This window comes from Rhyacophila brunnea, unplaced genomic scaffold (genome assembly GCF_057557595.1).
Source record: "Rhyacophila brunnea isolate RB1 unplaced genomic scaffold, BYU_Rbru_1.0 scaffold_22, whole genome shotgun sequence".
Classification (NCBI taxonomy): Eukaryota; Metazoa; Arthropoda; class Insecta; order Trichoptera; family Rhyacophilidae; genus Rhyacophila; species Rhyacophila brunnea.
Window position 1 is genome coordinate 1,553,385 of NW_028232882.1, and position 24,461 is coordinate 1,577,845.

The window sequence follows — 24,461 nt, forward strand, 5'->3', positions numbered from 1 at the left end:
TGCTTCATAATATGAAGCTGAGTGCCGACAATTCAAGTTGATTTATTTAAAAATACGAAATATCGCTAAAAAATACACAGAATACCCTTTATTTTACGCAGAACCCTGGAGTTCCACGGAATATCATTTGGGAAACAATACTATAGAACATTACACTGCCCTTAACCTTAGCGATAGGTTGGGGGGCCCGCCAAATATCGCGGCCTGGGGGCCCGCTTCAGGATGTGGGGGCCATATATTATTTCATAGTGCGTGTCGGCCGGTCAATAAATAGCGGGTCAGAATCGATTGGACATCTCACTCGATTACAAGTTTCCGTCAAAGACACATCGCACCGAACTACCGTTATATTTATTATATTACATCGATTGTACCATTGTAGTTAATTGAAACAGTAAATAAAATCTCGCCTCCTCTATCATCACAAACAACTACTACCGTATCTCATCTGCAATTCCTATCCTCCGCCGAACCAAAGAACATCACATGTAATAAAATAATACTACAGTATGCGACACCAATTAATAGTGCAACAATAAATTCAACTCTCACGATAATAACTGTTGCTGACTGTCTCACCAATATCATTCTTCAAGAGTTAGTGAGCCGCGTTGTTGTCATTTTATGGTGCTATGACTGGTTGTGAAATTGGTAAATGTCAAAAATGCTTTGTGCAGTAGTTCGTTTTTTTCCTGCAGGTTTACCATTATCGTTCTACTGTACAGGCGCAGATATCTCACAAGTTCCAACTATCATGTGAAAATTCAGAAGCTGCTGAACTTTTTTGATACGTGCATGCAATCTTGCAACTTTCACGATAATACGTGTTTACACATGCATTTTCTTGTTATGGCCGCGATCATACGTATTGTCAGCAGTAAATCTGTGTACGTGTAAACTGGGTATTATGGTTGGTTATTATGTTCTCTCAACCCTAATCTATTTGTATGGACGCTTAACCAGGAGATGCCACAGAGAGTTGAGGCTTTCGAGATGTGGTTATACAGCTAAAACGCATACTCAAAACTCCTTGGACTGACCGAATGATAAATGTTGATGCTCTTAATTGAATGGGACAGGACCGAGAAATTCTGCGTAGTATGAAAACATGGAAACTACAGTACCTCAGCCACATATGAGAGGACAAAAGTACAATATTTCCCAACTTTTCATCCACATAAAGATCAATGGTAAGCGTAGCAAAGGACAACGCCGTATTTCGTGGCTCAAGAATCTCTGTTATTGGTACTCCACCAAACTGTTCCAGGTAGCAGATGATAAAACAAAGAAGAAGAAGGGTGAACCTCAGCAGAAAGCTCAATTTTAGTATCCAGCAATGCTCTTTTAAATCTTGAGATATAAGGAGGTAAAATTTTTTTGTTCAGTGGTCATTCAGTGGTTCAGTGGTCAGTGCTCATATAGAGCCACTACACGCATTTTACCAGCAGGCAACATTTTGTAGGTGAAAAATAACAAGCCCGAAAATCGTTCTTTTTAACTTATACATAAAATTTCAGTCGGTCTATTTAACATTTCAAACTGAACACATAAAAACACAGCTTATACAGTATTCAATTTCATTTATTGCTTCTTCAATTTCTAGTATAAACATTTTAATGTACATTCACATACATATTGTTACAATATGTACACATAATATGTGAAGCTGTTAGAAGCAAAGGCAACAAAAAATCTCCAAGCAATTTGTTTGCTAACTAATTATGGTAAACTATTTCTACAAGTAATTTATCAAAACCTTTTACCACCCAATTTCGATTACAAAATGAATATTAACATAACATTTATTTAATAATTTAGACTACTGGCTTAGCGTCTAACTTGTAGACATTAAAACCAACTCTGGAACTTTGTAAATGGTTCAATGCCTTCAACGAGTTATCTCATTCTATGAGGCCGTGATCGACAGGCCGCACATACAAATTTTGCGAGTTATCTCATCCGACTTTAACCCTTTCCCGGCGACCGTATTCCAGTAGGATACAGCTAGTACGTAACACATGGGCGACCGTATAGCAGTCAGATACGCAAACCTTGACCTGTGGATAACGCAAGAAATATTTTTCATGCGGCATTGAGAATTTTATTTAAAAATAGCCCGATCCATCCGCCTACTTCCACCTATATAACTTTGTCAAAAATATGTTGTTTTAATTTCATAATCATCGATCTTTCGAACCCTCTCAATCTATTGAGATTCGCCGGTACGATTGCATCAGTTCAAATCTACGCGGTATTTTACAGCGCCTGCGCACTAGGCATACAAAATATTTTCATTCGAGTTGAGTGTGCGCCGAGTGATTTACCTTGTAAAGTTGAATATTCACCGCGATCTTTACAACACCATGTTTGCGGGAATAAAAGACAACCAAAAAACCGAACCGAAAACAATAAATAATGTGTCGTCGAAATATTTCTAAATATGTACTTGAACTTGTGTTCTGGATTATGTCATTTATTTTTATTACTCATGGTCATGTCATCATGTGTCACCCCAATTGTTTGAAAGTCATAAATCGAGCTCATTATTGAAAGTCATAAATATTTGTAAAGATGCGTCCACACGGAATGAAAAAATATAATATATTATTATATTTTAGTTAGGACGATTGCGAGTTTTACCAATAAATTACGAATTACTATGAAGGAATATATAAAACGTATAAATAAACGTAAGTATAAAAAAAACACACGGGTATAATACAACATAATATAAAATATAAATCATGGAATATTGACTTTTCAACTATATTACATATTATCTTTGCATGCAATTTAATGTTTATAAAATTTTAAAACCTCACGCAAAAAATGTTTTTATAGCACAAAAATTACGCAGGTTTTACAAAATAAATACTGTTTTTTTTATAAAACATAAAGCGACAATTACTAACATAACACAATGCTCAATAAAACTGAAAAGTTTAATCTAGTAAAAATCCAAATTTCACTCAAAAAATAACAAAAGAAATTATTATAATATTTCAACCAGTGTGGACTCAACTTTACGCGAACCATAAAACATGTAATAATATGCGACACACACATAAAAGCTATTATTTTCAATATTTTTAATGGCATTTTTAAGTGTTTCTAACATGAGTAAAATATTATAGTGAGTGATTTATTAATTTTTATGGGCGCACAAGCGTGTCTACGTCATCAAACATGGCTCCGTGATTTTTCAATACAAGGGACTAACAATGGTTTTATTGAAGTAAACACAGCTAAATTCAACAATCGATTCTATTTTTTAGTGTGGCACTTCGAACCTTATGTATCTAGGCATGATAACAGATACCAGCTATTTTTAATTGCCGTATTTATCATAATACAGCGAAGCACAGCATTTAGAAAAACCTTCCCGCAGAGCGGGCTTCTTTCATATTGAAACTGACGCGGCGGCCGGGTTAAGCTCAAATTACTAGCCACTATCGATTGATTTGCATAACCTAAAAAATTAAACACAGTGACATTTGTTTGAATAATTATGAAATACTAAGCCACAAATTATCAGTATTACAGCGACTTTAATAAGAGCTTCGTTCTACATTCATATATAAAAAATAAAGACCTATCTAAAGCTGCCAATAGACTACATTCGATAGATTTGTACTTTGTTGGATTTGCTTCTAGTAGCCTCATTTGTAAGCTTGGACTCACCGTAAATACATTCTCAATCGATTAAATTGACAATCTTCAAGTTGAGATCGCTCCTGCGGCTCAAAACCCTGAAAGCGTCTTCCAGAGAGATATGTCGGATGGAAATCTGCGCCAGGACGGGCGGGGCGGAGTCTTTCCCCAGCGGCCCGAACATTCCCTTCTCTTTGGCTTCGAGGATCTCATCTTTCAGGATCATGGCCGAGTTGAGAGGGAGGAAGAAAAGTGTGCACGACTCTTTTATCCTCGGGAAGTGGGCGCCCGGAGAGGAGGTGTACTGCGCGAAGATGGGCAGCAGGTTTCTGTGCATGTCAAAGTGGAATTGCTCAATGCCACCCGTGCCCCACCAGCATTCCACTACAACCTCCTGAAACATTCAAATAAAAAAGTATTTTATATATGGTAACATGGTTATCCAAATAATGATAAATCTAGTATAAGTAATACAGGGCAAGCTAAAATATTATGTTGATTGGATAGCTTTCTTAAATGTCTGCACAAATACATATTGGCAGGAAATTTATTTTCAAAATTCTATCATGTTTGAAAACACTAAATTTAATAACAAATGCCAGATGCAACTTTAGCCTTAACTTTAAATTCCAATTAAAAAATGCTATAGATCCACCAGTATAAGTATAAGTAAGCTGAATGAGGGCACCACATGCTAACATTTGACATAGGTGCCAATCATTTAATACTTTTTATACTGTAATGAACTTAGTTCTAAATTCAAACACCTGACGATTTATGATGGTAAATCTATAGATCTGGTAAGTAAAACGCGAACTTGACAATACTGTTCAAAAATAAACATTTTTCAGAGATAAATATTTCTTCATAGGTACATTTCAATCAACTGTACACCGCCCAGATGTCCATTGAACAGTTGTTCCATCGCCTAGTTGTTCTGGCATTCAATCAGAGGTGCCAAATCATCTTACTACTTATGAAGTGACTATACTGCCTTGTCTTAAAATAAGTTTGGTGCGTAGACTGAAAAAATATGGTACCTCAAATATAAGTTGGTCGATCTCTCTAGCCACGGCCCGCCACAGCGGTGCAAAGAGTTGTGGCACAAGGGAGGTGTGCAGGCGTAGAAGGCGAGTACTTAATGCACCCAAAGGACTGCAGAGTGCCGGAGACAGCGAACGCCCACGCCAGTCGTCCACCTCTGGGAGGCAGTGCCATCTGTGGACATTATAACATCAACATTACATTCTCCATTCCCAAAATGGAGCATATTATGAATTGTAAAATGTAGGTGTCGATTGTTTATGGTCCTTCCAGTTAATTTTAAATAATTCATATAATTCTAATGTATTATAATGGACATCCATTATATTTTTGGGGATTAGGCTGGTGTCATCTTCGGGTGATCTTATAACTGGAAGTTAGCTTAAATTTAATATGTAATAATATTAAAGTGATGTTTCTGTCCAAATTGGATTAGCTGTAAGATTGTAATATCCGTTTATGGCGTGAATATGTTAATATGTAAGTCTAAAAACATAAATTTTCAGGGCAGCTATTTGTACATTTGACTTTCTATGGTAAATCAGGTATGTTTTAAAATTTTAGTTTGTTGAGAATTCACAAACATTTTACTAAAATTTAAAAACATCCAAAAACATATAATCTGATCTACCACAGAATGCCAAGCGTACAAATAGCTGCCCTGAGAATTTATGTTTTTAGACTTGTCTACATATTCACGCCATACACGGATATGTATACCTTTACCTGAATGTCTGCCAGTGAGCCATATCCAAGAAAGGTTACACAGATGTAAGCCAGCGATGACATTCGATAAAGAGAAAGCCTATGATGAGTGAGAGAGGGTGATGATAACATATTGTTGTCACTTGCCGTTTACCTGTGCAGTCAAACCCTGTACTTTTAGCATGCTGGCATGGTGTGCCGGCGTGCAAAAGTAAATTTACGTTTTTATAATTATTGTATATGCACGCTGTAATCGTCCTTTTTTTAAATAAATACCTCTCCGCCGTCAAGTTCTTGATGGTTATTGGATACATCACGTCCCAGTTGGAAAAATATATATAATATCGAGGGCTTAATTTACATGGTTTGAGAGATAGACATCTGCCAGTACTCTTTACGTTTTCAAGGTTCATTGTAAACAAGTAGAAGAAACCATTAGCAGATGTACAATAACATTACAGTCCTAGTCCTAGAGTCCATATTCTTTATGCTGGCGTTCATGTCACGTCGCTCGCGGACGGAAAGCATTGTGTGGGAGGGAACGAGAGGGAATGCAGTGTTAAGATGCTGAAGCGGGGGAATACGGACTCTAGTAAGTAATAATAAGACATAATAAAACAGTACAAACTTTTGATTTCGGTAATCTCTGGCCGCAGCTTTGACTTCCAAGACAAGATCATCGCATATCAATGTACAGGTGCCATCAATTAACCTTCCCAGCAGGCCTGGTAACTCTTCAAACGCCCCACCTTCTGTGTTCAATTCTTCATTGAACCTTAACTATAACAAATGGAAGGAAAATTTAATTTTTAAAGTTGTAACTAATGATTGAGACAAAATTATTAATTACTATTTCGAGTACATGATACCAAAATAAGAATAATAATTAACATGCCCTTTCAATATCTACTATTTCATTAGTCCTGTATTATAGATGTCATTTGATGTAACATTTATTTATATTTAAATTACTTTACCATATTAAACATGTTGTGTGTCAATGGCACATAACGACATCTTTTCTCGTTGTAAATATGAGTAACAAAGACCTTTAGGGTAGTCACATGCAATGAGTCACTGAAATTGGAACATAAGTCTTCACATGATTTGATTGGTACAAATGTTACGCCGAATGTGCGAAATTGACTATTTCATGAAATGGACAAAATTTTGACTAATTCATGTAATAGTCAAGCTCGTTGCCTTATTCATGAATTAGGTAAATTATCTGCCGAGTGCGTGAATTCGCCAGGGTATGGAATTCTTAAACTGTCAACATGACAGTAGGAAAAGTAAATTTAATACGGATGGTTTTATTAGTTATAATTGGACATAAATAATATTATTATTATTAGGTTAGGTAAGGTTAGGTTAAGTTAGGTTGGGTTAGGTTTTGTAATTCTGAATTCAACTGAATGTCCATTTTGAGGTTAGCTAACAACTGTCAACAAACTATCACAAACAATCGACCATTGCACGATTGATACCCAAGCACGAATCAAATCGCGAAAATACCTTTTAATAAAATTTTTCCGTTATCGTATTATAGTTCTAGATTATTTTTGGGCATAGTAAATGGATATGAACGTCATTGTAGTTATTGATTGGTATATTTTTACATAATCAATGACGTTTGAAACATTTGGTTAGTTTGATTAGTTGCAAAAAACACCACCGGAGCGCGACCATCTATTTTGACCAATGTATGAGCATTTGACACATTTGGTTTAGTTGCAAAAAACACCACCGTAGCGCTACTATCTAATTTACCCAGTGCTAGGCATAAAAATTACTGCCGAATTCACGCACTTGGCAGATATTTTGCCTAATTCATGAATAAGGCAACGGGCTTGCATTTTTCATGATTTATGCAAAATTTCATGTAATACTTAATTTCGCACATTCGGCGTAACACATACAAGATGACTCAGCTCTTGCCTGTCCAGGTTAAAGCTACTTTATTTAACAGCCCCAATGATTCTCCACATATTGTTTTTGTTTGTAGCAAGGGAACTGAGATAAACAAAATGACTTCACATTTTTTATAATATAGCCGCCAACTATAAGGCTGCTATTATCATTTATTGACGTGCTGTGGAGAATTTGCACGTATTTTTATTTCATATGTATGCAGCAACTGACTTACTGAAATGTCTAACCTAACATCTGTTTCTCGTACAGAATATACGTTAATAAACATCTTAGTGAGGCGACCAAGATTCACTTTGAATAATTGCAGAGCAAATTAAAAATAAAATATTTTTTTTAAATTTCATTTAGGAAGTAGGTATTTACGTACTATGTCTGTGGGCAGATTTTGTTGCTGAAGATGTTGAGCTTCTCGTTGAGCCAAGACATGAGCTTCCGCCTCCACTTCGTTTAAACATATGGACCCTCGCGACTCCCGGGTGGCTTTCCGCACATCTGTAATCCCAACACTAGTTCAGCGCGTCGACATTTAAATGACATGTAAATTGACAGAATAATCATTACTAAATTTCTGTAATGTTCTTTGTACTATAAGTCTTTTTATTAGATTTTCTCCATTTTTTGCTGGACATAGAGCCCTCGATTAGCTTTCACTTTTTCTGCAAACTGCAGTGTTTATGACAACCCCAAGCCAAAGTTTACTTCAATGAATTCAAACTGCTTATATCCACGAAATATAATTTTAAAAGTTCACCTGTTTCAGTTGGAGTCAGAACGGGGGCAGATTTTTTAGGAGTTGTCTCAATGTCAGGGATCGGCAAGTGCTGAGTGTCAATGAAATACTGGAACTGTCTTTTGTAGTAGTATAGTTGAAGATACGGCTGTAAAGTGAAATTTTTATATCAATAAAAGAATGATATGTACATCCATGTTAATAGTTTGAACTATAACTACACAGATATTTTGTATTACAACACTTAATGGTATATACGCAACAGTGGCGAAAGGTGGAGATAGGCTGGATCCGTCATGAATAGTGCACATTAAACTTCGTCAGACATATGTATTTGTTTTTATTGAACTAATACTACAATTTACAGATGGTATTGGTTAGTTTTTAAAATTCAATCAAACCCTGCAAGAACCAAGCCATAATAAATAAGAGTCAAAAAATATTCATCTATCTATAAAATATTTTTTATCTATTAGGGGAGAGCAGGTAGGATTCGTACACAGGGAGCATTCGTACAGTGGCGATATCTTCACTATCCAATTTATTGGCGTGCTCACGTTTGTGTGTAAGACTCCCGCTCATACGCATAGTATAACCGCGGGGCAGGGCATCAGTGCGGCCAACAGCTTCGACGGAGCACGCCGATACGTGTTTTCGCTCTACGTAAGTATTTTTTGTATTCACTTTTGAACACGCTTAACTGTTATAAGTTTTGCACGAATGTTATAAGTGACTTAGTATAGTTTATGAAGTGATAACTTTGTTTAATATGTAAATAGTCATTTTAGGCTAACTATAGCGGTTATTTTTATTTTCAATTAATTTGTTGATTTCTCGGTTTGGGGTACCTTCGTGCAGTTATGAGTGGGGTAGATTCGTACTGTACGAATGTACCCCATTCCTAACTGCGTGGCAGTAGAAAGATTGTTCACCAAAAATATTATTGTTACAGAACCATGCCGCGAATATATGTGAAAAAGAGGACAGGAACAGGAGACGTTGATGAAGATGCAATGATGCAAGATGCAGCCGTTAGAATCCACGTAAGGTTGACAATCAACTTCTACAGCGGGCCAAGATGCCAATGTGCCAGAAACTCTACTTACAGAAACAGAGATTACTCAACAAGATCTTCCATGGAGCTCAGCTCCAGTATCACCCTCCTTGCTATCACCTACAACTGCACCTGCATCTTCATCAACTGTAGGATTAATAACTCCAGAAATTATCCGGCCCTATCCCAGAGTGGACAGAAATGCGTTAAAAAAGTCGAAGAAAGGAAAACTACCAGGAAAATCGAGAATATATACAGATACCCCTGAAAAAAATAGACTAGAAGAAATAGAAAAAGCAAAACAGTTGAAGAAGCAAGAGCAAGAGAGGAAACAAAGGGCTAAGGAGATGTAGCGAGCATTACATTTACTGTCAGATACAAGAACCAAAACAAAGAGACAGAAGAAAACTTCAGGGACAACTAAACCAAAGAGGCAAAATAAAACTGTAAAGACTGATAGTCAGGATGAAACTGATTGTGAGGATGAGGCTAATATGAGTTTAAGAGAAAATTCTTGTTCTCTCATCGAAGAGACGTCTGAAGGATTGGATACTGACAATGAAACTCCAGTTACGTCAGAGAACATCAAAGAAGAACGCTTTGTGATAGTAGAGTTCAAGAAAACAAAGACCGTTTAAATTATCTTGGGCAGGTGCTTAAAAAATATAGTCCCGTTGAATACAAAGTTTCATTTTTGAGGAAGAAGCCTCATACCTGGAAATTTGTCTTTCCCACTACCAAAGATGAAGGAACAGTTTACATATCAGATGTGGTATGTGTTTTCCCGTTATCAAAATCTGCTTTTACAGCAAGAACAGCCCGGATAATATTTAGCTTCGAAAAAGACTTATCTATATATAATGTTGGATAGTACAACTATTAAATACGATTAAGACCTATTACTCTAATGGTTAATTTTATAATGTTGGTTTATTCGTTCCTTTATTAACAAAAAAATAAATAAAAGTGTTATGTTTTTATGACTAAGTAGTTATAAGCACTTTAAAAACAATAACTGTTAATTATTATTACATGAAGGCTGATTCTGTGTTAGCTTTGATCTCAATACATGATTATATTAGATTGAATAATAGCATTTTATTTGACTGTACGAAGGTTCCCCATTATGTACGAATGTGCCCCACACTATGTACGAAGCTACCCCACGTGTGGGGTAGTTTCGTACGTTTTCCATTTTTCAGAAAAGTTACCGTAGCTTCGCCATGCTGATTTGTATCTAAACTATACTTCACTATTATTAAAGCCAAATATATTGGATATATAACAGCATTGAAGTTATTTTAAAATATCTTACAGTTTTGTTTTTATACGGCTTAGAGTAAAAAGTGTACGAATCCTACCTGCTCTCCCCTATGGTTTGGTTTAGGCAGGATTTAATGAATTTTAAAAAACTAACCAACAACATTTGTGTAATATGTCTCATCGAAAACAAATAAGTATGAATGAAAAAATGTGCCCTATTTCGTCAGATTACCAATAACATAACAAAACTATTATGGTTTGGTTTAGGTAGGGTGAAGGTAAAGCGTGTAAAGCAATGTCTACACGAGATTATATACCATTATCTGATGGCAGTCGTAGAGAACTGAGTTAGTAAACATATTTATCATTTAAAAAGTAACGCTATGCTTATTTGTTGGGGCGGGGGATGTTGTATTGTTGAGCCCCTCTCAATATAACCCAGGATGATCGAACCATAAAAAAATACAATAAAATCAATTACCACACCACTCCCTCGAAATGAAATCACAACAAATAGTTTCCGACCGTCCATTGTATGTAGTAAAAAAATAAATAAAATTGAAACGTACCACTGATTGCGCCCAGTCGATGAGAGCCTGCCGCAAGTGATGTGTGACGTTGAGTATGGCAAGCAGACGCGGCGCTGCCTCCAGTCCCCGCCCTCCCGACACTGCGCCGCGCCTCAGCTCTTCACCCATCAGCTGGGTCAAGCGAACTCTCAACTCTTCGCACAATTCAACTTGCAACCACAGGAATTGCAACCTGAAACATGAACGTTATATTAATTTTAGTCAACATTATCAGAGAAATTCTGTATAATGACGCATTGCTATTATATTAATATTAATCCTACTACCCATACACATATTTTTCATATAAAATTTTTCTGAGCATACAAGAGAGTTTGGCAATATGTGAGGTTTGTGATGATGAGTGATGTGTGGAATATGAACTGAAATATGAAGATTGGTAGTTGCTGGCAGAGATGGTAAGTTTATTTGATAGATTGACAGGTACAGTTTACAGGTACATACAGACAATATTACACAATATAAGATAGCCCAAGGCAGAGTGACAGTTACATAATTTAGATACAATGAGGAGTGAGATAGTTTAGCCTTCGACGTGACGATATAGGGTGTTTGTTCCATCGTGATAGCCTTTTTTATTGAACCTATCATGATGGAAAATGCTTACACTGAGTATCTCAGGCCTCGGTGAGAAAATACATTTTTAATATAATAAGCATTGCTGAGGTGAAAAAGTGCTTACTAAGTATGTAGTAATTCGATTGTGTGAAAATGTATGTACCGTCAAATGGGGCGACATTGAAATCGAGGGGCAACTTTGATACTTTGAAAATGTTTTTGAAATTGGCAACACAGTACCCACCGGAACGGTATAATTATAAGTTACCGGTCTATTTTAAAAGATATATCTATGGTCTACCTATCAAACTACAAATATGGTAATTAAGTGTCCGATTTGTTGTATATCGGAATCCGTAAACATCAAGGTGAATTTGGTGTCTAATTTGAAGAGCTATAAAATGTGAGTACCCTTTTATTATCATCGTAGTAATCCAATGACTATTTAAATACTATAGTGATATCACTATTTCTTTTTCATATTTTAAATTCAAATTTATTGAGGTGAAGTACACTATTGTGTAACATGCTGATTTAGAGTATGGGGCGTCATTGATATGGGGTATCAAAGTCGCCCCCACACCTAATACCTATACTGAAGATGGTGTAGTTGCTAAATTGATACTCTATCAAAGTCACCCCACTGTAACTTAGTGCTTGTAACTCCTAAAAAAAAAATTGAAAAAAATAATGAAATATAGGGATGGGTTTGAAGTCCCACATATAAACTAACGAAAGCATAAAAAAATAGGTATCAAAGTAGCCCCACCCCATGATGTGACTTTGATAGGGTACATTTTATTTTTTATTTCAATGCGTATTCGTTAAAATTTCAATTTAATATCATTATTCGGTTGGTATTTATAATGCAATATTTACATAATTTTTCAGTCTATTCCTATAATTTTTCAAAATATCGTAAATATCAAATCAAAATCGATCAATCGACCCACTTTACTAAACTACTAAATAATATTAACATAAATATTATTAATTTGAGAATGAGTCGTACGTCGTGGATTCTGCTGACACTGCTTGGTTCTCACGAACCATCGATCACCACAAGAGTACCATATCCATGTTTGATGAACACTGCAATTCCCGGGAAATGGCAGGTAGATAGTACATATATGCCTATACAGGATGCGTGCTTCTGGTCTGAGGATAGATACGAATAAAATGAGTAAGCATATTAACATTTATGTACCTGTGTTGTGGTTCAGGGAGAAGTGAGTATCGATCATGTAAGGTCTGCAAAAGAGCAACAAGCCAATCGGCTCCTTGCGGAATGATTTCCAGATCCTCAGCTGACCCCACATTTCCACTGCCAAGTTGCTGGAGCCACTCTTCGCCACTCAGCATCTCATCGATCCTCTGGATTGCAACTGAACATAAATTGATAACCAATTGGGCATTAGTTTATAATGTGATGTACCCTTTTACAGCACCTTTAGTGAATAATCAATCTAAGTAGGTACCTAGTAAAAAAAATGGCTAACATGCATTGATCCAAAATATTTATAATAACTATTTTGATATGGTTTATGGCCATTATAAAAAGAATTGCAGTCTTTTGAACCCATATTAATTTGTAAAGTACGATATTATAAAAACTAAATATAAATATTTATCAGATTTATCGAACGAAAATGTCTAGGGCCGATTTGGCAATTTCATCTGGGCGATTACAAACTGGACGATTATCAACTTATTATAGTTTAGTCCTAGATGAAGTGGCACTTTGTAATCACAAAAAACTGATGTATCAGATGACAAACTCGTGTGTTTATGATGTGGTCATACCGGTGTACCGCGATGATTCCAGAAAGTTATCCATTCTGAAAGCTCAAAAGACGACACTTGTAAATTGGCCAGATGCCACGAGTGATCTACAAACAGCAAGTCTCACATGCTAAAAAACGCAGGATGTAGCATTAGACTGAGGGAAATGGTGTGACCTTGTGTTTGCTCTATGCTCTGATTCTTGAGCATAAAACATAAAAATTTCCTCATCGTCCCATACAACATAATAACGATATAAGAAAATGGGTATGTTTTCTATACAACGATATTTTTTTATGTGACATTATACAATAAATATTCTATGAAATGAAATGAAATATTCTATGAAGTGGAACATTTCATATATTAAGGTGAAGTCTTTACGGAGCCGTATTTTAAGAGGCATAAATAAAAAGGATTTCAAGTTATGCACATTTATATTTTTTATAAAAATCGATGTTTTTTAAAATAGATATAAAAAATATTAAAACTATGTATTAGTCAAAAATCGCTTAGGTGATGCTTAGAAAACTTAATAAACTAAATTTTAATAATAAATATGAACATAAAATATATCGATAACCCCCAGTTCAATAGGGGAACAACTCATAAAACCTTGTTCCAAGATAATGGCGTTTGAATTTTTTGCAGTAATTCTCATTTTAATTTTAAAGCCTTGATATCGATCAAAGTGTATGTTTTTTTATATTTAATTTAGTGGAATTCATAAATGCACAATGAAATTGTACATTTTAATAAGAAATTAACCAATAAATTTGATTATATAACGGAATTATTGATTAATCTCAGAAAGGGTTATTCGATTTTATGACACATTGAAGAAATTTTTGATTATTTTTTTTGCTGAATTATAAAGAGAAGACCTTTCTACATCGAATGGCATTCTTTACTCAAAACCTTTAAATTTTGAGTTGTTCCCCTATTAAACTGTGGTATCGAATTATGTAATAATAGGGTGCGGTCCGATTCAACAAATTCATATTTTATTACATTTTTTACAATTGTAAGTTTATCTTTGACTTAAAATGAAAAATATTTTTCTTTTTAATGTTTTCAGATACATAATTACATATTATGTAATACAGTTTAAATTGTAAATTATCAAAAAAATATCTCAAATAGCAAGCTTTGTATTTTTCCGCTAGGTGCCTCTTTAAAAACGGCTAAGTAAAGGCTTCACCTTAAGGTGCAGTAAGTAATATTAAGTAAATATAAGTACTGACATTTCTTTTCCAACGCCAACCATCGATCGAGGTAGCGTGGATCAGTAAGCACGGAGGTGACCCGGGGGCAGTTGGGCGGCAGTTGTGCTCCAGCAGCCGATTCCAGCTCTCGATGGAAGCCCAGGCACTCGTCCACAGCGTGTGAGAACAGTCTGTCATCCAGGACAACTGTCGCCAATAGAACATGCAGCCTCTCAACAGCCAAATGCATTAACCCGCAAGTGAACTCACGCTGAAATTTAGTAAAAAATATTTAATGAGCATTTTAATTACAACAAAAGAATATAATTTTTTTCAATTTATATGATTTATTCGGTTCAGAGTGGACAGTAACAACGATGCGTGAGAATGCATGGGTAGTATTTGAAAAGTCATTGCCAAAAAGTCGATGGAATGAAATGGGGCATATTGGGTGCAATCATGAATTGTACATTGTACAAGAAGTAGACCATCACAAGCCATATTTCGACTGGCAAGGATACCTGTGAGCCACCCAGACCGGTATTTCACTAAAGCCTTAAAAGGCAAAAAAGACATGTGGACATCCAAACCATCAACAGGCTGATGTCAGCTCAGGAATCCTAAATTGACATTTGGCACCAAAGAGCCGTCAACTACTAGAGAAAGCCAAGACCTGTTCTAGGTTGTAGAAGCGACAATGACAAAATGAAGATTAGAATGAATCAAGATTTTTCATACCTGAACATCTATTTTTAAATCCATCCCATTAACGATAGATTGGAGGTGCTTTCCGAGGAACGGAAGATGATCTCGCAACCAAGATAGAATCTGCGTCAGAAACCATTCGGGTCGATCCAACCGGTTTGTTTTTCTGGTGCCAGAGAAGTGATATGTGAATCGTTTCTTCAGAGGCTTCAGCATCAGACGCACGGGCAGACAGAGATTATGTTCTAAAAATATAAAACAAGTTAATCACTCAAAGATGAGAATTAATCCAATAGAATACTCGTAGTCTACAGAGTTAAATGAGTGAGTTAGGCTGATACCAAACGCTAGAAATCTGCTAAATTGAACTATTCATAGTCATACCATACCTATGTTCCCAAATCTTAGGCAGCCGTAATCCGACATTTATTGACAAGCGCCGTCATATTTTGCAACAAAATTTTAAAATGCAGGTGACAGCCGTAAATTTTGTTTTTATCGGATTCAAAGCATTGTATACTATATATGTATATTGTATATACACCCAAAATGTCCACGCGGCTTAAGCGTCGGCCTATAGCATCGTGGGTCCCAGGCTTGAATCTTGGGTCTGGCAAATACACATATTGTTTTTCAATTTGTATATGAGTCAGAGTAAGGACAACATTCGCGGACACAACGTCTATAGACATCTTATTTTGTGAGATGTAATATGATATACTGTGGAACGGAATACGACACGACGTTTATAGATGTCATATTTTGGATTAAAACAATATGTTCCCTGCTACTTGTGTCACGGTGCGAACATATTTCCATTGGATAGTGTCATATCTTAAGACTTCTCGTGAAAACAAAATCTGTTAATACAAACCTACACTCTCTGGAGGCTCATATTATCATCTTATTAGGATTGAACATGGTCGGAAAGCATTGTACACAGAATTCAAGGTAATAATATTAAGTGAGTATGTGACTTGCGATAACATAAATCGTATACTGATTATCAACCCAAAGTTAGTATTAATAATTGACCATAATGGTGCAGAAATAAATAAAAATAAATAATAAAATTTCACACCTCTGATGCCTGACTGCTACCTACTGTATCTGCAGTGTGTGCATTTATTCACATACAGTTAAATCACTCATAAAAAGAATCATTAATTTATTTAATATTCATAATAATTATGTACCTACCTACTTATGATTATTCACTTTATATTGCTCAATTTCTATACTATTTCAATATTTCATGTGTAATTTTTCAAAATACTTAATAAAGAGACAGAAGATTAAAGATGGTGCATTTTCCATTGCAAAAAGTAATGTTGTAACTTTTATGGATCGTGTAACTAAAACATCGATGACTATCGACTGTGCACTTGGTTATAAAAACAATATTTTAGTTAGGTTTACTTAACAGTGATATCTCTGCATCTGGCCCTAAATAACTCAGAATTCAGAGTTGATTTGCACCAATGTTAGTTGAAGGTATATTTGCAGCAAACTAACACTCACCTGTAGTTTGAGAATTGTTATCATCAGTCGATACTTCAGGTGCTTGCAGTTGGAGTAAATATTGGGACAATTGGCGGAACTTCACCATACTCTCTGGAGGTATTGTAGAGTTCAAAGAAATGGTAGCTGACGTGAAAGGCCAACGCAGTTGTTTTAACACTTCATCGAATTCTCTGTAAATGCATTGAATTTGACATCACATATAATTGTTCATGATCCACACAAGGTTCCAGTGTCCCGGATGTTATAATATTACGTTCCTGTGTCTTTAAACAAATAAAGGAACCCTGATTTACATTCCCGGAATTCATGTTTTCCTGCAGCGGTGATTTTATTTGACCCAGATGATTCGTTAGAATATTTAAAAGGGGGCCTCGAAACAGTTCAAACCAGTCATTCAACTATTAAATTATACCAGAATATTAAAAAGATGGCGATTTTTCACAACATGCATATAAAATATTACACAAAGCATAATAAAATCCCTACAACTAATATCAATATGGCCTGTTACATAACCATTGTACAAAAAAAAACCACTAATGTTATTATATTGTGACATCACTTTGAACGAAATATAATTTGTCATAAAAATTCAACATGCATCTTTTTAATGTTATGTTTATTATTATATTTGTAATAATAATAGTATATTCATTGACATGTTTTCTTTTTCAAGTACATGCGGAACGTTTTTTAGTCATCTTTACATGATTTAAGAATATTATCACTCTCCGACTAGCAACGTGCCCGAAATTACGTCCCGCATACTGCTGAAAATTATTTGCCGTTTAACTTTAGTACACTCCTAAATAAATACAATAAAATATCTACTATATTTTTTCATTTAATTGAACATTACATATTTAATTGTTCCCAATTATACAAAGCACAATTTTCCATTTTTATTTTAAATAATAATTATAGCCTAGATTTATGTTATACAAGTAAAGTTTAAATTTCATTTTCCCAACAATGACCAAAAATCAGAGTTATCTAGTTGTAGTATTGAGGTGACGAATTGGATATGTAAAAAACACAGTTTTTTTTACTAGGTACTGGCCTCAAAATCATTCAATATCTCGAACTTCTAAGACCCTAAACCCGCCACCGTTTTCCAGCTTTTTGCGTGTAGTTTCTGCAGTTCCGTGTCAATATACTTAGTAAAAATATTAAAATTAAAAATCCAAAATGCATTAAAATGAATTTCAGACGCATGTGTGCATTTATATTAATTATAGACATGTCTGCGGTGCCCAAGACTAATCAGAGTGCTGCTGTATTACGAAAACTGTGTATATTCTAAAACTTCCATTCAGCCCCTTGCGGCATAACCTCCGGAAATCAGTTATGATGGCCGATCATGCTTCAGTCAACAACAGTGCGAAAGAGTAATCTATACGCTATGAGGAAACACATGATAACTACAGTAAATGCCGTTATCTTCCACTTCAACTTTTGATTATAATAGCAATTTAGTTCCTTACTTGGAAAACTTATCTTTGAAGACGTTGTACCAGTATTGTTTAGTTTTGGCGATGAAGGCTCCACGATGACCGCTTCGATGGATATCTCGGAGCTCATACAGCTGCTGCATTATCAGCATGCTTTGCTCTGAGTCGGTGCATTTCTTTAAATCCTGACTGTAATTGCCAAAATATACATTGTAAATTTCTGATTAACATAATATCTACAAACTGACCACCGGACTATGTGAAAAAAAACTAAAAAGTATTGGATAGAATGAGCAAAATATAAATTCCAACCATTGTAATGCATGATAGAACCAATCGTTGTCATCCTTCAGGTTTTCCAAAACAATGGAATTATAATTGAACTGCTGATCAAAAATTATTCCAAACAAACAAAATAAATAACCATTAACAATATTGATTTGGCGTAAGTAATTATACTTTGTAGCTTATAAGCTTAGTTTTAAAAAACTTTGCCTAATCTGTATTTGTATAATTTCGTCCAATTTATAATGGACATAACAAATATATTTCATTGGAAACTAAATTGTAATAAAAAACAATATAAAAAATGCGACCTTTGCTTAACAAGTGTACTACATACTACACCATCACATAAAATGACATAAACTACTAAATAATAATTTAAATGTTTGTTCATATAAGATAGATTTGACCACTTCAAAATACTGAAAATGATTAATAAAGATGAAAAACCTGAAGTATTAATTTGTATTCTTTAGTAAACTAATGCTCTCTAACACCCGTCATCTACTAGCATCACCCTCGACGCTTTTAGCACTGCAGTAGGTGAACAGAAACCACAGTTCGAATTTCAGAATATCGATAAGACAATGACTGAATTACCTGAGCTGTTGAACAGTTTGTAAGGAATCCAAATAATCCTTGGAAGCCTCCAGCCGTCTGACTTCATCCACCAACCCTCCAAGTTTTTCCCTAACAGACAGCGTATCCGTGAAATATTTTTCATTACTTTTAACGAGGTCATCCGCCTTTTCTTGAAAGCTCTTTATCTTACCTAAGGCTGCTTCTGCCCTGGATAGGGCGGCGGATACTTTTGAGGGCACCTCACTGCTTGCCAATGACAACTGAAAGTAAATAAGTCTGCTGTCAGCACTCAGCACCAGACAAGATGTTTAGTTGAATAAACTATTATTTTCCCTACTTGGTCCGATCGCTATTTTCATAATCTTGTAAAAAGAGGTCATCCATAATATATGAATACATGAAATAAAAATGGCACTAAGTGCCCGAAAATCGAAAAAAAAACAGTATGCAGAAATATTCTATGTGCCATCGCCAATATCCTAAATACATGTCTAAGTACGAATAAAATTATTAGAACTTCTATGGATATTTAAAGGTGGCTCTGGGTGTAAGAGGGAGCGTGATTAGTTTTAAAATTGGCACTAAGTGCCGTTCTGTTTCAACTGAGATTAGTATCAAAATGGCTGACAATGGTGTTTTAGCGTCTCGTCCTAATGTTATAAAACATAGTAAAACTGGTGAAAACAGTGTGAATTGTGCGAGAAAAAAACTGAAAGACGCCGGCAAAGAATATGTATCATATGTTAATAAAGTGATATCTGCAAGAAAACCGCCAAATAATGAGGTAAATGCTAATTTAAATTTTCAAGTCATATTTTAATTTTCGTCAAGATTTTATCAGAGATTGGCAACCGTTTTCAAATTATGATATACAAAAAGTGCATATGAGAACATATTATTAGAAAATAAGCCATAAGGATATTGTGAGTTTCGAAAATAACTAGTTGAAGATGATGTGATATTGTGATAATATTTGGTAGAGTTGTCAAAAAACAGTATTTCTTAGAAAATCTTTATCTTACGAAATTAAAAAAAAAACAATAATGTAACATGGAATCAAAATTTGAAAAATGAGTAAAAAATAAATATAAACAAAAATGAAATTTAGTGCCATAAAACAAGTATACTTACATAAAAAAACATAATATAGGTAAGTATGTATAAAAAAATTCTCGCATATTGAAACATGAGTTGTAAAAAATAAAAATGAAAATTATTAGTACCTTTAAAAATATGATGAAAATGAAAGAATATGATATTGTTAGTATCAATATAGAAATTGGGTTTTGCAACTAAAACAAGATTTAGAAAGAGACGGCATAATATCTTTAGGTGTGTGTCTAAAAATAATAAAAAAAGGAGTTTTTGTATAATTTGCATATCCTTTGCCCTTGACGGACATTGATGATTGCTTGTAAAAAAAAATTGTTTCATTGGCCATTTCACAGATAATTCATATTATAATTCTTTAAATTCTAATGGATTTAAGTTTTGTAATATTCCATTTAAATCATTTTTTGCGACCCGGGTTTCGCCTTTCGTCATCTTCAGGCAGTGTACACTCACCAAAGGTTTCAATATAATAATATGTTATATTTTAATACAATCATTCTTTTTATGAGTAATTGTGAACATCCATTACAAAATGTCATCATGTTAATTATACTATTAATGGTTAAGTTAAGTATTATTTCATTATTCAGACACGTAAAAGGTTTCCTGTCTCTTAGAAATATAAAAAATAATAACAATATGTGTCATTGAGACTTAGTTCCTCATTACCGATATAGAGCGAGGCACTTGGTGCTTATTTTAAGAAATTAGTGTTGCGACGTAGTGCTTTTCTAAAATGTCGTTGTTCAAACGTGTTTTTCTTAGAATGTTTAATTATAAATTATATTTTTTTTCTTCTAATGATATTAAGTTTGTATGCTAAATCTATTGAGAAGTTAAGAAAATAGTGCTTTTATGAAAAATAAACGAATTATTCTTTAATACCGCTATATATCTCAAATTCAACTTTTTGGCACTTAGTGACATTTTTATTTCGTGTATTCATAATATGTATAACACTAATGTTTGTATGACAATCATTTTCGTGGCAGTTGAAATTTTTAGTAAACTATTACCTAACCTAACACAACCTACTTATTTCTGGACTACAGTAGGTTGTGTTAGGTTTTGGTTTGCGGTGCGGTGCAGTGCGCAAGGCACTGGCCTTCCATCACGGAGTTATAGGTTCGATTTCCAGTGAGGTCAAAATATATTTACATAATCTAATATATAAATTCCTCAAGCCTGGGAGTTTTACTACTAATATTGGGCTTCACGGCCTGTTGTGTTTAATAAAGCAAAAAAAAAAAAAAATGATCATGGCCCAATCCAATATGGCGGACGTACCTACCGTATTTTTACATTATTAATTTCGGATTGTTTTTCAAGTTTTTTTTACTATATGTAGTAGGTACTATAATATCTATTAAACCATAATACCATATTTATTAAAAGGGTAAAAGTCGAGGTAATTTTATGGTACTCCATATTGTCATTGTGGTTAAGGTGTTTTAAACAGCCCAAAACCTAACATAACCTACTTATTTTTGGGTTAGTCAGGATGTGTCAGGTTTTAGTTTGGTTTTTGATCCTAAAAGAACTCGATCACAAAAACAATATGGAGTACTATAAAATTACCAAAGTGGAGACAATTATTGTTCCCTAATAAACAACACAAACATGGACCCCTCCAAACCAACCCGCCCCTCACCACACTCAGTCTTAATCGAGCGTATCACGAGGCCCTACGTTTGGATGTGAAGCATCAGCAGTTGTTTACGCGTTCAGGAGCAGATACCCAAGACAGAGATCGCCAGGCTCTCAAGTGAGCATTGACTGAGTTTACTGAAAGACGTAATATAATCAAAGTGCCATGGGAGAGAAAGGCTCAACAGAAATAAATGAATTTAATGATAAATAAGATACAAAAAAACAAAGCTAAAACAATTTGGGCAAACAAAACTATGTGAAGAGATCTTCACGTCCGCAAAAAGACGCTGCAATTTTTTAAAATGCTGGTTGGACTGACTTAAGCATCTCTTCCCTCTCAGCACATTCTCGGACATTCCCAGATGATGTGGCTTGCATCCTATAGTTCTCCACCACATGGAAATGTTGGCCGCGAAAACAAGTCCAAGCTCATAGAGCTTGACAGCGAATCCACCATGGCCTGTCAAAAACTGACTTGTGTAGTGGTCAGGAGTCAATTTAGTCAACGATGGATATAGATATCGTGATTCCTAGATATACGTATAACCTCAAAATTTCTCACCGATTTTTCTAGCTCGTTCTTCTTGGCCAATAGCTCTGATCTGATTTTGTAGACTCGGCTTAAGTCTTCAAAATCGTCTCCCAATTTGTCATTCAGCTCCTGAATGATATTATTCTCTGCTTCTTCGTTCATTCTTGTTTGTTATTATACGTCAGCAATATTTCGCATCAATTACATTTAATGGAAATCGGGGAAGTTGTGTGTGGTGAACTGAAATATATGGCTCATATTATTTAATTTCTATGTGCATATTAATGCGCGATCGATCTAAGTAAATAATATTCAATTAGCATGTAATAGAAGTAAAAAATTATAAATGATTTAAGTTTGAATTTTGACGTTTGACATGTCACTGTCACTGTCAGATTTGATTCAGTATTGCCAGTCTGTATAATGACGAAGAAAAAATATTTACCTTAAATAATGGTGTGAATATGCCATTAGCGATAGCTACAGATAAAATCTATTTTGAAATGGGAAATATAATATATTCGCACAATTGAATAGACTGTTTTCACAAAGCGCTGACAGCATTTAAAAAAAATGTTCGTCTCATCGAAAATGGATGATATGCACAAATCAACTAGGTACCTACCTACTACAACTTTACTTTCAAATGATCGAATTGCACTAATGAAAAAGTAGTCTGCACGTATCAATATACTATTGTAACTTATTAATAGTAAATAAATACAAACACTATGAAAAATAGGTTTAATGATTCGTAGAGGAAAGACAAATTCTTTTGGCATTGCGGCCACGACGAAACCATTTTCGAACGATTTACTGTCATTTGGAAGTAACGATACCAACACCCTAGGGGCGGCATGGTAAATGAAAGTATGGTGAAGCCGGCAAGTATGGTGAAACAGGTTGGTAATCAATTTGCGGCAAAATTTCCACGTTAACATTATATTATATGGGTACGTTATAATGACCAAAGTAAATCCTTCGTGATGCCCTGCATTTTTTTTATCGCGTCGCCATTTCTCGTGAGTTATCGGCTGTTGTCGGCATGCTTCATTCAGTTGTATGAGGAAGCCAAATCGTTGCCTATCTTTACTTTTAATACAGCTATGCCAACACCCAAATAAGTCGCCAACTTCTTCTTCTTCGACCATGTCCGATCCTAATAGGATCATATGGGCCTCCACAGAGTAGAGGTTTGTATTAACAGATTTTGTTTTTACGAGAAACGGATGTCAGCCACTTGCTCAACCTATTAGGTCCGTACCCTGACTCACACATATTGAAAAACAATATGTGTACTTGCCAGACCCAGGATTCGAACCTGGGACCCACGGCATGATAGTCCAACGCTTATGCCGCGCGGCCACCGTGGGGCCACCACAGAAAAATCTGACACCATTCTACCAGTGACGTGCTTAGGGACTGTGACACTAATCATTGACTGATTTTAAGAACCCCCACGATAAAAGATAAATAATAACATAAACACCATTAATCCCATCTATCAATGTAGGTACGAGGGGAGTTCCATACCCACGTTCGCGGAATGGTGATGAAAGTGGCAAGTATTAAGGTTAAAATATTTTTTTTATCGTTAATAATCCTTTTCAGGTATACTTGTGCAATTTCAAGTTGATTGTTCCATTAAATCGCTTCCAATATTCAAAAGAACAAATGAAAGTCTATGATAATTTAAAAAATGTCAAATATTGAGCCTGTGCAGTAATTAAATTCCTCACAAAACAGGGGAAAAGTGTGAAAACCACCCAAAACGAAATGAAATTAAATTGGCACTCTTTGTTGTGGTAAAACCATGATTTAAAAAATGGTCACGTTTATTTAAACAAGGTAGAGAGTCATTAGAAGATGATGACTGTTGTAGAAGGGAAAATGTCGTCGCTACACGTGGAATGGTATTAAAAAACGAAGATACCCTTATGGAAAATGGTCGAGTGTCGACTAAAACTAATCGAAATCGCAGAAAGGTTCAATCTATCCAAAATAACAATTTCCAGAATCATACACGAAAACCTTGGGATGTCAGAGGTAAGCGCAAGATGGGTGCTACGAATGCTTATGCCACATCAAAAAAGTTACCGTTTGGG

At 35.0% G+C, this 24,461-nt stretch overlaps 1 protein-coding gene across 1 annotated transcript; it reads right to left on the bottom strand.

Annotated features, from left to right (window-relative positions):
* Positions 1 to 1,563: 1,563 nt before the first annotated feature.
* Rint1 (RAD50 interactor 1) lies at positions 1,564 to 22,746 on the bottom strand. The gene is made up of 14 exons (XM_085949602.1): positions 22,387 to 22,746; positions 19,080 to 19,321; positions 18,228 to 18,383; positions 16,741 to 16,913; positions 15,253 to 15,464; positions 14,554 to 14,785; positions 12,735 to 12,912; positions 10,949 to 11,141; positions 8,084 to 8,210; positions 7,700 to 7,824; positions 6,029 to 6,180; positions 4,692 to 4,869; positions 3,435 to 4,045; positions 1,564 to 1,971 (listed from the first exon to the last, which is right to left on the bottom strand). Exons 1-13 carry the CDS (start codon positions 22,516 to 22,518, stop codon positions 3,695 to 3,697), a joined length of 2,451 nt encoding a protein of 816 aa, XP_085805728.1. The 5' UTR covers positions 22,519 to 22,746; the 3' UTR covers positions 1,564 to 1,971; positions 3,435 to 3,694.
* Positions 22,747 to 24,461: the final 1,715 nt, after the last annotated feature.

Bases quoted from the DNA above. Each gene is read 5' to 3' on its own strand.
- Rint1 (XM_085949602.1), bottom strand. From the start codon at position 22,518: ATGAACGAAGAAGCAGAGAATAATATCATTCAGGAGCTGAATGACAAA. The intron at 11,142-12,734 runs GTACATAAATGT...TTCATGTTTCAG, and splicing joins CTCCCTGAACCACAACACAG to GTTGCAATTCCTGTGGTTGC. The intron at 6,181-7,699 runs GTACGTAAATAC...CATTTGTTATAG, and splicing joins AAAATCTGCCCACAGACATA to TTAAGGTTCAATGAAGAATT.